The 16,147-nt window shown below is 32.9% G+C and overlaps 1 protein-coding gene and 2 long non-coding RNA genes across 4 annotated transcripts; 1 reads left to right on the forward strand and 2 right to left on the reverse strand.

Moving 5' to 3' along the window:
- Nucleotides 1-431: 431 nt before the first annotated feature.
- LOC106615144 (sialin) lies at nucleotides 432-5,232 on the reverse strand. 2 transcript variants are annotated; one of them, XM_014231219.3, is made up of 7 exons: nucleotides 4,732-5,228; nucleotides 3,354-3,587; nucleotides 2,615-2,911; nucleotides 1,454-1,603; nucleotides 1,258-1,390; nucleotides 837-1,081; nucleotides 432-719 (listed from the first exon to the last, which is right to left on the reverse strand). In XM_014231219.3, the coding sequence occupies exons 1-7, from the start codon at nucleotides 4,996-4,998 to the stop codon at nucleotides 585-587; spliced, it is 1,461 nt and encodes a 486-aa protein (XP_014086694.1). In that variant the 5' UTR covers nucleotides 4,999-5,228; the 3' UTR covers nucleotides 432-584. The 2 variants fall into 2 exon arrangements, with proteins under 2 accessions (XP_014086694.1, XP_069961620.1); XM_070105519.1 differs by lacking the exon at nucleotides 2,615-2,911 and having other exon boundaries at nucleotides 4,732-5,232.
- Nucleotides 5,233-5,452: 220 nt separating this feature from the next.
- On the reverse strand, nucleotides 5,453-9,788 carry LOC118680681 (uncharacterized). The gene is made up of 4 exons (XR_004976293.2): nucleotides 9,590-9,788; nucleotides 9,293-9,531; nucleotides 6,137-6,333; nucleotides 5,453-6,056 (listed from the first exon to the last, which is right to left on the reverse strand). It is a non-coding gene; the product is annotated as an uncharacterized lncRNA (long non-coding RNA).
- Nucleotides 9,789-13,675: 3,887 nt separating this feature from the next.
- LOC118680682 (uncharacterized) lies at nucleotides 13,676-15,101 on the forward strand. Its single transcript, XR_004976294.2, has 3 exons — nucleotides 13,676-14,411; nucleotides 14,473-14,720; nucleotides 14,805-15,101. It is a non-coding gene; the product is annotated as an uncharacterized lncRNA (long non-coding RNA).
- The last annotated feature ends 1,046 nt before the right edge of the window (nucleotides 15,102-16,147 follow it).

Consider the following 16,147-nt stretch of genomic DNA (forward strand, 5'->3'; position numbering starts at 1 on the left):
TACCTAAGCTTAACTGACAGATAGTTGCTAACCAGATGTTATGAAAAGCACTTTCAACACGTTGCCGATAAAGTTCTGTATATATTATTCTATATATAATATATACATAATTGATAAGCGTGACGAGCTGAGTCGATTTAGCCAATTCCGTCTTTCTGTTTGTCTGTCTGTATATAAAAAAACCTCAATTCATGAGATACAAATCTAAAATTTTGTACATGCCCTTTTTTCCCAAGAAGCTGACCATTTGTGGGGGCCACTAAATCAAGTTCTTGCATGGAAAACTAATAAGAAGAAGAAATTAATGTTTGTTTGTTTAATAAACAGTTCAATACGTCCATGGTATTCCTTTAAAAAAAATGTTTACAAAATATTACTGAAAATCATTGGTCTTCATGGAAAGTTTTAATTTAAGGAGCATAATCAAAAAGTTTGATGATATAGACTGTTTTTTTTAATATATAAATACCACTTTTAACACTTATTTTACAAAATCTATACAAATTACAAAACTAAATTGGTTAAAAATTATCACAATTAAAAAACACAATTTTCTAAAATTTACAATTTTATATACCTATAGCTTAAACATCTTCATTTGTACTTATATTGTTCCACGAGCGTAATTTCGAGCTGCCAAGTGCTCCAAATACCATTGCGGCTAACAAGTAGGCTATAATCAGTGTAAACATTACATAATTCCATTCCGACTTGGTGCCCTGAAATGTAATAAAACATAATTAATAATAATAATATGCATAACTAATATAATATTTAAAAAATGTATCGATAGCGGAAATAATCGATAAGTTATTGCCAAAATATTTGACGATTACCTGAACAGCTATAGCGGAAATGATTATTGGTGAAAAGAAACCGTCCATTGTTGAAAAGGCATTCGCGATTCCCGAGAGTAAACCGGCATACGACGGGGTTAGATGTAGTAAACTGGGCCAATAGCCAGCAGAAAATGCCATGTCAGAGAAGATTCCCACAAACAGAATGCATAAATTAATAAGTATGCGTTGGTTGGCGTTCAATAACATAACGACAATCAGAAATTTGATGGTAAAGATGTTGCCTGTTAAAGTAAAAAATATTGCAATATATATTATATTATAAATGCATAAGTAAGAAAAGTTGTTTCATTAAGTTTATGCGACTATTTCAAATTTATTTTAAATCTAGGTATTATAGGTAAATTTAAAAAGTTATTTAAGGGCTCACTAAGTATGAGTACTACGAATGCATTCTTACATAACACATAAAATATTTTTCCATAGAGTGTTGGCTTATAGTTTGGCTTTTTTTCGATATACCTGCACGCTGGAAAAATTATGATTTTCGCAATAATGCCACCCAAAAACGGCATTGAAGCATATATTCCCGTCTGACAGAAAATAAGGGAATAAAAATTAGTACGGATAATAATTCACTGTGCATTATGACCCACTTTAGATAATGTGAAGCCTAAAGCTTCTTTCATGAAACGCGGCAACATCATTGTAAATACTATTATGCCATAACTATGTAAGATGTGCGTCAAGATAAAGCCATAAACAGGCGCGGATTTCAGAATATGCGTCCATGGAATGCAGTTTGACTAGAAATAAGAAAAAAATAATATAATAATAATGATCATAACATTTATTAGGTGTAGTAGAAAGAAATCCATTATTTTATTTGAATAGAGGGTTCTAGTTAGCATACAATAGTTAGATTTATCCAATTTATCAAATATACACCGATTAGTTCAATAATTTTTTGCCATTTGGCAGTTAATTTCGCAATGCCGCTATCATAGAAACACTCGTCGCTATTGGTAAAAAACTGATCGATTTCCAAAAGCTCCCCTTGAAGTAAATTCATCAACATCAAATTAATTCGCTATAAACATGAACTGGTAGTTATCACTTGGTCACAGGTCTAGACGATAATGTGGATGCATAATAACCTCCCTACCAAGCTCCCGGATATTCCCACTTTTTATCACCAGTAAAAATCCGCTTTAGAATCGATTTTGCTGCGATTCGCAGATAGAAACTCGTACATAAGATGTTTTGCTTTTACTTGTTTGGCGCCCATACATCGAGCTCCTATTAGTATCCAGTCATGGTTAAATGGTTCCAAATGGTTTTTTTTTGCGCCATGATTAGCTCTGGGCAATCGACACAGTGGTTGTATGACAGTCGAGCTCGACGATATCCATTATTTTGTCGATATTTTTGACAATTGGTCTTCCAGAGCATAGTGCATCTTTGAAATTAAAATTACCGGAAACGATTCGACGAAACCAAAATTGCGCGTTATTGGCTATTACAGTATCAGGACCATAAACACTATTCACATTTTCAGCCACTTGGCTTATGTCGCCTTTATGGAAGAAAAACTGTGAAATATTGCGTATTATCTCTTTGTCTCGTGCTCTAACAATACTAAGTCAAGGAATCACTAAACCTCTAATTTTTAGTACGAAATCTTATCTTTTTAATGCCATATTGTGTAACACGACCGCACCTATACAACGTGAGATACTGATTACTAAAGCCATCTATTTGAGAAATAATGGATTTCTTTTTATTGTATTATACCAAATATATTTATTAAAGCGTACTTTCGATTTTTCATCGTTTGTGGATTTCAAATAAGCACGTTCGGCCTCTGACAATCGGGGGTGCTCATCCAATGTGTTATAAACCAACCAGTGGCAAGATATACCAAAAACCAAAGCAACGGAACCAACTGTATAAAAAACTAATTCCCAATTGTAACGGCAAAGTAATGCTGAGAGTGGAAAGGCAATCAGAATACCAACAGAGTAACCACCATAGGCGAACGATAATAACGAGCTACGCTCCCTGCGATGCGCCCAGGTAGAAAATAGTTGATACAGTGCTGGATTGCCAAAACCCTGAAAAATATTGTAATTTAGAGATATGTGAATATTATAATGAATCAACATATTATTAATTAATAGTCAATGAACTCTCAAAAAATGTAATGTTAATGAATTTTGGCCTTCTCTGATCAAAGTTACCTCAGCTGATTCGATTGTTCCAAGATATGTGAATATTATAAGGGTCCTACACTCTATACATGGACACAAAACGAATTTCTTTATTTGCCATGTCTCCTTTGAACATCTTTAGGGAGTGTCATAAAAATAGCTACTAAGTTATGATTGAGAAAGCCATCACCATAGAGGTCAAAGCTATGTCATACACTTCCATTCTACGACTACAGGTACAATCACAATGAAATTCAGTAGAGTCACGCCTTGCTATTGGGACTATTCTCAGTTTGCGTGAAAGTAATTTCTTCAGTGCTTATAAATTATATTCTATTATTCTTACCGATACTAATCCCTGCAGCAGACGTATTACGGAAGTTCCTAGGTAAGTGATGTGTGCGAATGTTGGTATTAACATGAATAAAACTGCCTGAATTGTCACAGAGTGTATAAAAAATAATTTACCACCGAATCTGTCAGCTAATCGACCGGCGAATGGCAGAGTAACTAAGTAACCATAGTAAAATGTAGATTGTATAGCAAATTCCTCTTGACGTGTCCATGCAATGTTGCCCAACTGAAATAAGAGAGAGACTCAATCAACTAAAAATAAACTTAAATTTAATAAATGTGGGTAAGCCAATGTTAATACAGTTTTATTCATCGACTGATTACCTCAATGCATTGGCTAAACTTCAAGTAAATTGCTTAATTTAAAACAAGTAAACCTTCGCAATTCTTCTGCATCAGCTATGAGCAACACATATCTGCGAGATAATCAAAATGAATTTACCACTAAGGTCTGGTTAAAACATCAGCTCGATCATATAGTTCTATATAAATTGCGAACTTTGCTTCCTAAAAGTTTTTGTGAAGTATACGGGAAGCTTTAGAATTGATTTTAAATTTGTTCGAAAATTTTGCTTTTTCAAAAGGATAAGATTGAGAGCCACTACGTCTAAAAAGAGATATCCATTCGTTAGCTGTTAGCTTAAATATAGCGAATAGAAAACTGGTTTTGTTTCCAATTTAATGTTGTGAATCTGACATTAAAAGACATAGACATATGCAGTTTACACCTCACTTAATTACGTAAAGAATGAATGGAATCTTAGGTTATATGACATCTTAGATTAAAACAAATGCAGATTGTGTGGTAGAATAAATTCATATTTTCATTCAAAAAACATACATATGTACTTTCATTGTTATGTCAAAGGCTTTTCAACTTTTGTAGCACAACCCATATTATAATAGGGCGCTACTTGCTTTAAAGCTCCCCACGTAAATAGCTTCAACCTAACTTGATTGCAATTATTTATGCTCGTTGATATATTTATTACAGGAACTGTAATCGAATTTTAAGAATTTTTGATGTTTTGTATTGTAATCTCTACGCATCATCGTTCCGCTGGAACTTAATGTGAAGGAAGATGAGCAAGTAGAAACTTTTAAATGGTATTACTTCTCAAAAAGCATTGAAGGATAACTTGTCTAAGATCAATGAGAATGAGCTGAAAACTGTGGTATGTAACTATTGTATCCTACACATTTTTTTCGCAAAATGCTTCTTTCTTCGAAAAAGACATTGACTTCTCAAAAATCTAATTCGAATAATATTTAATACACGGAGAGAATATAATCTCGGAATAATCAAAGTACAAAAGCTGTAGCTCGAGAGACATACTGAAATAAGATCAAATGCATCGATTTGTACTCACATTTTCATTCGAATTCGAATTATTTATAGTTGTGTACGCAAAATTTGTGGATTCATTACCGCTGACCTTCACATTTACCTCAGCGTCCGTCTCCACCATGCATAGTATGGTAAAATCGAATATATTGCGCATACATAAGTGCATAATCATGGCAAGGAAGGCGCATACTGTGTAGGTCAAACGTACGGAACAAAAGAGGGGGTAGTGAGTTTCCTTGTTGGTTGGCCTTTGTTCTGCCGCAAAAGCTTCGACTTGAATTTGAGACATTACAAACACTAATACTGAGGTGATTTATTTATTTATTATTATTTAAAGTGGGTTTAACACAATTATTTTAACACTAACACAACGCGTATGTTATTAGACGTAATACGAAGATTTATGAAATACGGATCGACATATGTACTCCTGCTTTCGACCGACACCGATCATTGCTTGAAATGGTTACACTCCAAGGTATGCTTCGTATTGTTTGTGCTCCGTCGATCGCAAACGTGTGTCGTATGAGTGAAAATATTCATATAATAAGCTCAACGTATGCGGGTAACAGTAAAACACGTTCGCGATTTGTGTATGACGAATTTTCTCCCGTCTTAGAGATTGCTGTCAAGTTTGCTTTGTACGTGACCAATTGGCAGTGAGTGTCTATGTTAAATGCAGAGTTTGCCTAATTTTTCAAATAGTCAGTAATTTTTTCTGCTCAATAATAACTTAGGCATAAAAAATATTAACATAAAATAATTTATGGGAGGTGGTATAAATTACCATTTTCTATATATTATGTAAAAAGCAAAGCCTTGTTATTAATCAAGGTTAGTCCGATATTGCAGTGATTTATAGTTGGGATACATTTAGTGTAGTTGAGAAAACATTATTTTTATTATTATAATATTATATTATAAACGCATTATTTAATTTTTTTGTCAATTTGATTTACTTTAACCGAAAGAGTAATCTGCTTCATTGATGTTTTTTATACGAATATGAAACGGCACGAAAACGTAATTCAGACTGAGATGCGGTTGCGTTAGGCGTATATGAGTATGTGAAACTTCTTTTTGACCAGATATATTATATATATTAGGGGGAGTAAAAAGTTCGTTCGGTTTTTATCTAAGAGATGGACGTTATTGTCCATAGTACTAGTGTTACGTGTTGCATCATGTCATACTATACGGCGCTGAAAACGTGTTTATTCGCGCTAAACGTTTGTCTTTGACAGTTTTTCGATTGATTGACTCAGTAGTGTTTCATTTCATCTCACTGTTGGAAACAGTCATTGACATATCGCTTTATCCTCGTTAGATTGACTGATTTTTATTAGGCTATTTTTTGTATTCGGGCAAAGAAATACAGGGGAAATTAGTTTTTGTTGTAGTTTTTGGCAGGCAGCTTAACTTCTTACCGCGTCCGCTCAAGGGGTTTCCAACAAAAATGCACTCCTAATCTTTCGCATTGCATTGCGAACGTTCGTAGTAATTAATACTGTAAATGGTAGAATCTCCAATGTATGTATATATAAATATGTCTAGCAATAAATCACGTTCTCAACAAGTACGCTCTGTTGCTGTTAGAATTTTTGTTCATTGCTTTACTTATTCCCTGTTGGCAAATAATGAAAATAAAATGAATTCACACTACATATCATCACGTTTCACGAGATATTTTAAAGAAGTACAGCTTATTTTGTTATATACATATGTAACTTATGTAGATACGTATTTACATACATATGTATGTCCAAAAGTAATAAATTTTCCAATTTCGTTATTTTAAGTTCTTTATTATTTTTAATAATAGTTTGACTTTTTTTGTTCTTTTCTCAATTGTCATCTCGTCAAATTGTTTCACAAATAACAAGAAGAGAAAAATACCTAAATACAGATACATATATTTGTTATATACATTACCAAGTGTAAATAAATTTATGTTCTATAATGAGTATTTCAGGTATTTAAACTGTTAAAACCCGTCGCTTTATGGTTACTTATAAATCAAAATGGAAAATTATAGCCAGACCTAATAAAAATTAAAGTTGCCACAACGATTTGTATGTAGTTTTTGAGATATCGATCTGAAATTTTGCACACTGAATCAAGGGCTTCTATTAAGAATTGCTTCATTTGACAAGTTATCTTAACCAAATTTGACATAGGTTATTTCTTACGCCAATGGTATAATCTGCTAAGAAATTGTTTTGATCAGAGTGCTATAGCAGACCATACAAACTAATCGATCAAAATCAAGTTCTTGTAAAGAATGTTTTGTATTTGTGAAGGGTATTATACCCTACAAGAACAGTGACAGTCATATGAACGGTAATATATGTAACAGTCACATCTGAAAAATTTTTTCAGCGCGCAGAACAAAGTTTTTATCATTTTCTTAAGAGCCTTGTACAAAAACTGATGTAAACAAACGTGTGAGAGTTTGCATCTCTCTTTAACACATATATATTCGGAATTGATCCACTATATATCTATACTGCTCACTCTCATGTCTTTTTTTGAGTCATTGCTGACCATCCTTCATAGCTGAAAATTGTTAGTTATGAGTGTAAATCTATCACAAGTGAAAAATTCTTTTACGCAGTGGATAATACAATATAATTTTTATTTCTTAAACAAATTCAAAACTTTTAATTAAAATTCGTTATAATAATATACATAAATATAAAAAAGGAATGAAACAAAAATATAAGTAAATAATAAATTATAAAAAGGAAACTTCACTTAATTCCATGCTTGATCCTCTCAAAAGCTATACGTGTTTCTCCAATTCATGAATATTTCGGAATTTGAAAATGCCTAAATAAAAACGAAAATTCACTATGAATATCTATTTGTTGAAAACTTTTGGAATAATCTTAAACACTGACAGTCATTTTACTGTTCATTTGACTGTCAGTGGTGACAGTACTAAAGAATTCAGCAATTTCATTCTTACATATGTAAAACTACTTGTATAGTAAGCAATATAAATCGTAAGTGTCTCTTTTTAACAATAACAGTGACAGTCAATTGACCGTCAGTACTTACATAAGATATGTGAGTGTATTGGTGAACCCATCAGCAGTTTCTTGTAGGGATAGCTTCGATGCTTTCGAAGTTAACGTTTATTTGTTTATTGTTATTACTAACTTTTGTTGTTCCAACACTACCTTTCTTATTCTTGAACTGCGTTAGCGTGAATCTATCTTCTGACAAGGAAGGCAGTATTTTACATGTGGTCATTTCTAATTTGTTCAAGGTCATATCGCAATAGTTGTTTGGACAAAAATAACTACTGTACTAACACACGCATATAAAAGTCATATAAAATGCCATCAAGGACGAGCTTAAATACAAACATACTTACAAGCATGCAATTCTAAAAATAGAACTAAACAGATGTCTTACTCCAATATTGGTCCTTCGAGTGAATATTTAAATATTTATACGAGCTATAGCCACACATTTATATAGACATATGTATATCATACACATTTATGTAGGACCATAAGGTACTGCAACATAAGCTCCAATAATTTTTTACAAAAAAAAAAAAAATAAATAGTTGACTAAATAGAAAGAATATGCTCACATTTGTCAGTTGTCAATACAAAATATAAAATTCAAAGCGCTAAAATTAAGCTTGTGCTGGCATTTAGCATGAATACTGTATAATTGTATATACAAGTATAGCGGTAAAATTGCATTTTGTAAATATTTCAGTTAATTTTTTATTACACAGCGGTATTTGTCTCATATGTTTTGAGGATTGCGTGCACGTAGACTTTTGCCCATTTACCCAACTGCACGTACAAACAGACAAACATATGTATGTAAACAAGTTAAAAATCTACCAATACAACTATATACATATATAAGGATGTAGTCAGGCAGCGTGACTTGTGTGTAAATATTATTCAATACTCATATGCGAGTATGTATGTATGTATATTAATACATATACATATACATGCAGTACTTATGTGTGGCTGTAGCTACAGTGTAGAATATAATACGAATATTTTGTTCACTGTCATTTCCTTATCAATGTATAGAAATCATGCACATGCTTACAAATACACACCAATTTATATATGTACATATTTTAACAGTGTAAGCCCAGTACAAAAAAAAGCTTGTGCTTCACCCTTCTAGGGTATAAAAAGTAATGTATCTTAATTTTGATTGGCCAGTTTGTATGGTAGCTAAATGCTATATAGATCCGATATGAACCATTTATTTGGAAATCGTAGCCCTGCCTTTGATAATAATCCATGCCATATTTCGTGAAGATAGATAAGAAGAAGATTATCAAATAAAACTATTTTCCATTTAAGGTCTTGATTTTGATCGATCAGTTTGTATGTCAACTAAATTTTATAAAACAAATGAGCAGCTTCTTGGTGAAAAAGATCGATATCTCAAAAACTGTCCCTCAGTTCGTATATATGCAGCTAGATATATATATATATATATATATATAAATAATTTATAGGGTTTGCGACTTTTCCTTCCAGGTGCTACAAACTTTGTGGCAACCTCTGTTTCGAATATAACTCACTGGTACATACCGAAGCAAGTGGAAGGCAAATTCTTGTGGATACTTTTTTTTTTTTTTTGGAGAAATTGCAAGGCTCCATTCCATTTTCTCTTTCCGGATGTAAAATGAGCATAACCCTCTATAAGAACACGAGATGCAACCTGGGGGTGGGTGTTGTCCTCGCACCATTGTTGTCGATATTGGTCGAAGCTGCCGGTAGATTGCAGACGACGTTGTTATTATGGTAAACGGAGAGCTTCTCGACACAGTCTACGAGTTAATTAGAGGTGATTATCAGCGTAAGTAAGACTGAACTAGTTTTATTTACTACAATAAATGAAATCGTGAATGTTATTCTGCATTCTAAAGCCTTTGCCATTAACCAGGATACCACGAAATGTAAGTGAGACTCATCCCAATTGGAAGCTTTCGTGGAGGCGGAGGATTAAGGAGAGAGTGAGGTAGTCATCGATGCTTTGTTCTGCTGTAAAGAAACCTTTGGGTAGAGGATGGGTTGAAGCACTCAAGTTTCAGGCTTTCAGATCAATGTCGTGCCTTACAAATAGTATATCTACTGTGGCTGTCATAAAGTTCACAGTAGATATACTATTTCGGAGTACAGCTTCCTTAAGGGAAGTGAGCAGAGTAATAATAACTGGAGTACTCTAATTCTGCTACACTAGTCAAGGAGTATTTGACTTCATTATCATTATATTAGGTTACTTTGTGATAAGGCTTGTATGGATACCAGGTCACATAACTAAATCTGAAAACTGTAAAGCCGATGCCTTTGTAAGAAAGATTACTCTCGCTTTAACTGAAATATACTGGAAACGGATCCTCTTGCAGTCTAGCAGTAGATGACTGGGCTTTACGTTAATTTGGTGATCACTAATCAACAAACGACAGTTTCGCAGCTTGTCCTTGTGCAGTGAGTCTTCAAATTTCGACAGATGCAAATTGTCTATGTTGTATGGCTAGACTTAGGTGAAATACTTTGATGAACCGGGCTATTTGGATGGGATCGATTCATATTCGACTCTTATGAAAATAATGCCGAATGGAAATACAACAGAAACATGCGTGATATAATGGAATTATTATTTATTTTTATTTAACAGGCATGCTATTGATTTTAGTTTATTAAGATAAGCTATTAATATATTAATTAAAAGGAAATATAATTATTTTATACATAAAATATAAGCGACCTTATTTACAATAAAAAAACTTTAGGATGTGGATGTCTTAACTATGTATATGTAAATGCATGCTTCTATTGTTAACAACTATTTCCTTATTACTATTTTACTACAAAAATAATTTTCTAGAGAAAATGTTCTTATTTTGTACTGATACAGAAACTGGTCCTAAATATGCTAGTTTCTTTAATATACGCTTTTCACATTACTACGTGTGTGTATGGACATTAAACCGTATTAATAAAATAACTCACTTATGTACATATTCGATATTCATTTGGTGTGTTGTTGGTCGATTTACTTTTACACAGTCGCTACTGTCCATTTTGGTTGCGTATACGCCCCGGAGGGCACATATGGCATGCCGTAAATATTCTATTTTTGTACTTATACAAGTTTTACATTTTATGACTTGATTAAAGTTTTTAATTTAGCATTAGGGTCGATAATTGATGGTTTAAAAAATTTGTTTGAAGCATAATTTCTTTAAGAGAAATTTAAGAAGTATTATTATTATATATTACTTATGAATTTACTAAAAAAAATATACATACTCGTATACAATATTTTTTATATTATTATATAAATATTTCAATATTTATTGTGGTGACTTAGGGTATGAAATTCGCAATTTCTTTTTTACTCGAAAAACTATATTTTAAACTAGAAACAATTTTTCTTTTAAAAATTTAATATTTTTTTTCTGGCCGTAAGTCTTACTTACAGATTCCCAACCACAATTTCTGTTATTACTATTGAATTTTTTTGTTTAGAATACCCTAATACCTCACCAAAAGTTTTGTTTTGTGATGCACATGGCTTACATACAGTTAAGAAAACTCGTTGGCAACAACAGTAATCCACACACACATATGTACATTCTGTGAAAATGAAATAATATGCATTTTTACAATTGCATTCGGACAAAAACGGAATGAACCTTTGCTCCAAGTTAACCCATTAAAATATGCATATTTCATTCAATACACACACACAAGTATAACTGTGGAGCTAATAAAAAATACTTTACCGGGAAAGCAATGCAACAATTGAAACTTGCTTTTAATAATTTAAATTTGTACTTTTGTCAATATAGTTATGAATGCAAACACACAAATGTACTTCAAGGCATATGCGCAGAAATACAAGTATGTTAACATTTTTATTATAATGAAAGTTTGTTTATTCGTGTTATGGTTAAAATGTAATATTACTCAAAACTAAATGTAAACAGTAATAGAAAAAGAAAATAAGTTAATTTCACCGTTGCCCTTTAACTAAACTAAACTAACTGATAAAAAACAATTATGTTACTACAAAACAAATCAGTTGTTTTTTAAAATTATGAAACCAAAAATTTAACAGCTTTTCATAGAATATTTAATCCTACCTCGTAATTATAGTAATTTTCTTCGCACTTTTTGCTCTGCAAAATCTTTAATAACATCTGATAAATTTATACTGTCGCAAATCTTGTGTTCTCCGAAAGTTTGAGGTAAATCCCTATCACACATAAAATAGACTGAAAGTTGCCAGTTCAGAAATAATCGGCAGAAAATTCGGATGATTTTTTTTGTATTCGAGTTTCTAAGTTCTAGTCTAGTTGGTTCCTTATTTCCTATTTAGGTAATTCTTCTTCTTAGTGTTCCACAAAATTTCAAAAGTATCGATACTTCCCTCGATTCCAGTATCGTATCAGATTTATCGGTACCGGGAAAAGGAACGAAATTAAACTATCGACATTGATAGGTATCAAGTACTTTTCAATTTATTTTTAAAACTTCCGATTGAGTAATATCCGTAATAACAAATATTATCCGAGAAATTTCGGAACTTGGAGTTCAGAACTTATCAGAAGTGTCTCAATAATGGTATCAAACTAACTAAATTTAAATTTCGACGTTTTAAATTGTCGGTACAAAAATAAATTAGCGCAACAGTAAAAATTATATTAAATCATTTATTACTTAATTGATAAAAATAAATCTATTTAATAGGAAAATAGGTACCAATTACGAGAAACTGGCAACACACGCTCTAAACATAAGCTATTGTCTATATAGAAGGGTAATCCCCTACGACCAAAATCTAATGATGTGACTTAAATTTTGTTACAATAAAAGTATCGATACCTCAAAAATATCGAACAAAAGGTTGAATGATAAGAATAAGTCAATTTTGCCGCCCCTCATTTTTTGTCGCTCTGGGCAAATGCTGGCTTGCCCCCCCTTAGATCGGGCCCTGGCTATATCCTATAGTGATCCGATATTAGCGGAATATACAGACAGGCAGTCGAATATGGCTGAATCGAATCAGCTCGTCACGCTGACCAATTATATACTTACTTATATATTTTATGGTGCTAAAAACCTCGTTGCAAACTTAATATACCCTTTTCAGGATATAAAAAATATAAGTAAATAAACGTATACTTCTGTAAGGATGTTTATGATGTTAAGATTCTTCCTTTATATTCAATGTATCAATAAAAGTTTAGATCGGAGGAAGTCATATGCCTTTTTGTGTCACAAGCACGAAGTGTAGTTAATACAAAGTCTATAGTCAAAATCAAAAAAAGTGTTTTGGATGAAAATTTTGGACTAACTGGAAATGTTTGCTCCAGCAGCACTCACCCTGAGTATTTATTGATATGAAAGACCTTCTTATAAAATTTATATTTTTTTAAAATTCCGCTTTAAAGTCCCCTTAAAATCGGATAACTCCACTTAAAGTAAAAGTACTCGGCAAATCTCTAGCAGACCATTAGGTCTATTAGGATAGAAGTACCGTTACATGAGCGATTTTTTTTCATTACTCTCTCTATATTAAGAGCCATCTCCAATAACGCGACTGCAGAGCTGAGTAAAATTTTCAATTTCGAATCCATTTTGTGGCCGCGGCTACGGCCAGCTCATCTGCAGTAACAAACTCCTTCTAAACAAGTACTTTTATCAAGATGGTTCCATTTCCAATGCGTCTCTTCGTCCTGATCTTTTTGATAAATAATTAATAACTTAATATCTATGTATGTCGAAAAGTTTAAGATGTTATCACTTTCAAGATTCGAATTTGATTACTTAAATTCATATTTTCCTGTAAATATTTTCTAACTTTAAGTTTGATGGCCTTATCCTTAAATCTTACATAATATTATTGCTTTTATATTTTTTTTGCAATTTTAGTGTGACCTGGCGTGGCGCAGGACAAGTCAATAGACCTTGAATGAAATTAAGTGGAAGGATTTACAACCAGTCAGTAATCTGAATTTATTTCGCATTTTTTGTTTTTCAAATACCAATATACAAACAGAACGTATTGCTAACGCACGGTGATAGTGTAATTGTCACTTAATTGAAATTCATTGAACTCTGCGTGTAAATAGTCTGAAATGAAACAATCACCTAATTTGTCATGCTCCCTTTTAGGCGTATTCGTATTTTTGTGTCGGGTCAGTATGCATAACTAGCTATGTAAAAGCAACAGTTTCACCTTAAGTATAGTGAATCCTATAGTACTACAGCACAGGGTGACCTATTTCCTGAATATCCATTTACTTTTATTTTTCAAAGATTTGGTATTAGAATTTCCTCGAAATGAGTCCAAAAGTCCTGCTCATTACCCTCCTTTCACTTGAAAACCGGGTTCCAAGGCATTCATCGAGGGATGAATAGGAATGAGGGTGATTCTGTGCTAGATCTCTGTTTTCGACATACTGTGCACAATATCTTCTGAAGCTCTTTCGAAGATACGAACTTCGGATACAGTTGGATAGCCCGTCGTCTCATCTAATATTTGAATTTACTAAATGACTAAAAGTGCTGAAAGCTCCAGTGAAGATAAGAGGAGGTAACATTTCCATGATAATCGGCTCTACATAGCCGATACGTACTTAAATTTGTATAGTCAATATTTCTCAAAACTATCCAGAGAATGTTGTAACAGCAAGTGGTAAGTTAAAATTCTGAGAACTCAACGATATAAGATCTGCATATTACAAAGGAATATTTAGATTAGGGAAATCCAGGAAATTCGAAGGTAAAATTAACATTTTGCGGCATCGAACCGTCCTCCATCACGAACCCTGTATGTAAATGGCTTTAATATTCGTGATTAATTGGAAACTCCACCGCAGCGCTTAACTTAAACAGGTTCGATTCGCAAGAATACAATGCCATTGCTCGAAAAGCTGGTGTACTGGGTGGTCTAGTACACCTGTCCACATGTTTCTATTTTTCTATATTTCATATTTACATATAGGTATGTACGTAAGCCTGTACTTTTCGCTGTTCTATGCTGTATGTACAATTATTTAATATTATTTTACCCTTTGTTGTTTTTCAGTTGCAGACTGCTGTTGTCATTGCTATTGGAGGAGTTTTCGGGCATGTCGCGACTCAGTCTGCGTTCTCCACTATTGTTTGGTACTGTTGGCTTTGGCGGCAAACAAGTTAGCATGTCAAAGTATAAAAGCCATTAAACTAACTGTCTACCTGGGGCTATTTACAACAACTGCAAACATAGAATACACAACAAGCTTCGTTGTCATGTACTGCTTGACCCAATTCATCGTAATATTTGTATTTCAAGTTGATACCGTAAAGCTGGCGAACTTGATAAACATTAAATAGATTATTTGGAATAAACTCTATTGTTTTATCATATTGAAAAATATGAGCTCATAAAAAAACTTGCATTCTCTACATCTATTTATTAATATAATATTATAGGATAAATCTGCAGCTTGAAAATGAAAGTTCTTCAGAAGATAATAAAAATTATAATTTTTAATTGATCATACTTATATTTTATACTCTGAACAAGGTATACAAGGGTTGCCTTTTTTATTTCGGGATTAAAGAAATCGAAGGCAAGTCAAGCCTCTATGGGGGATGACTCATCAAATCGATATTTTGAGTGCTCAAAAATGCAGAGAGCTCGCATTGTCGTGGTGAAGAGTGTTCCGTCTTTGGCGGTTGCTTTTCCTGATTTCTTGAAAGACAATTGGTTGGGTACCACTCAGAATTTACTATTCTGCGTTGTTCTAGTGGTATGTTGCGATATGTAAGGATTTTACAAAAAACAGGCAAACCATTTGCTTGCAAGTGCTTCATGCGCGAACAAATTTTGTTGCTTTTGTTGAGTGTTATTTATTTTCGGGCTCATACGCGTAAATTCACAGTTTATCGCCTGTCACGATGTCATAGACGTGTTTCGAAACGCCGCTATCATATGTACGAATATGCGGGTCCCACTAATTCCTCGAGTTGTCTCAATTTCACGATAGGACACATGACGATCTTTGCAATATAAGTTTGTGCACAGCAGCAATAGTTTTCCAACTAACAATAACTTTTGGACGACCTTCACGAAATTCGTCTTAGAATGATCGACTGTCTCGATTGCATTCACTATACCATCTATGAACACTGCCAAAAGTGTAAAAAATATTCGCATGAAAATGTTCGCGATTTATTCCATTTTTTGATCGAGATGAATATTTTAAATTACTGTAAACAACACTAAAAGCGCTCGCATGTCAAAATGTTTTGAGTATATATAACATCAAAAATGTCAAACTTTACGAGTTGTGAGTTGCCAAATCTCGAAATATAAAAGGCAACCTACGTATTAAGTTTGTCACGAAGTTTGTTACACTCAGAGTGAAACGTTGGAGATCCTATAAA

Source organism: Bactrocera oleae, chromosome 2 (genome assembly GCF_042242935.1).
Source record: "Bactrocera oleae isolate idBacOlea1 chromosome 2, idBacOlea1, whole genome shotgun sequence".
Classification (NCBI taxonomy): Eukaryota; Metazoa; Arthropoda; class Insecta; order Diptera; family Tephritidae; genus Bactrocera; species Bactrocera oleae.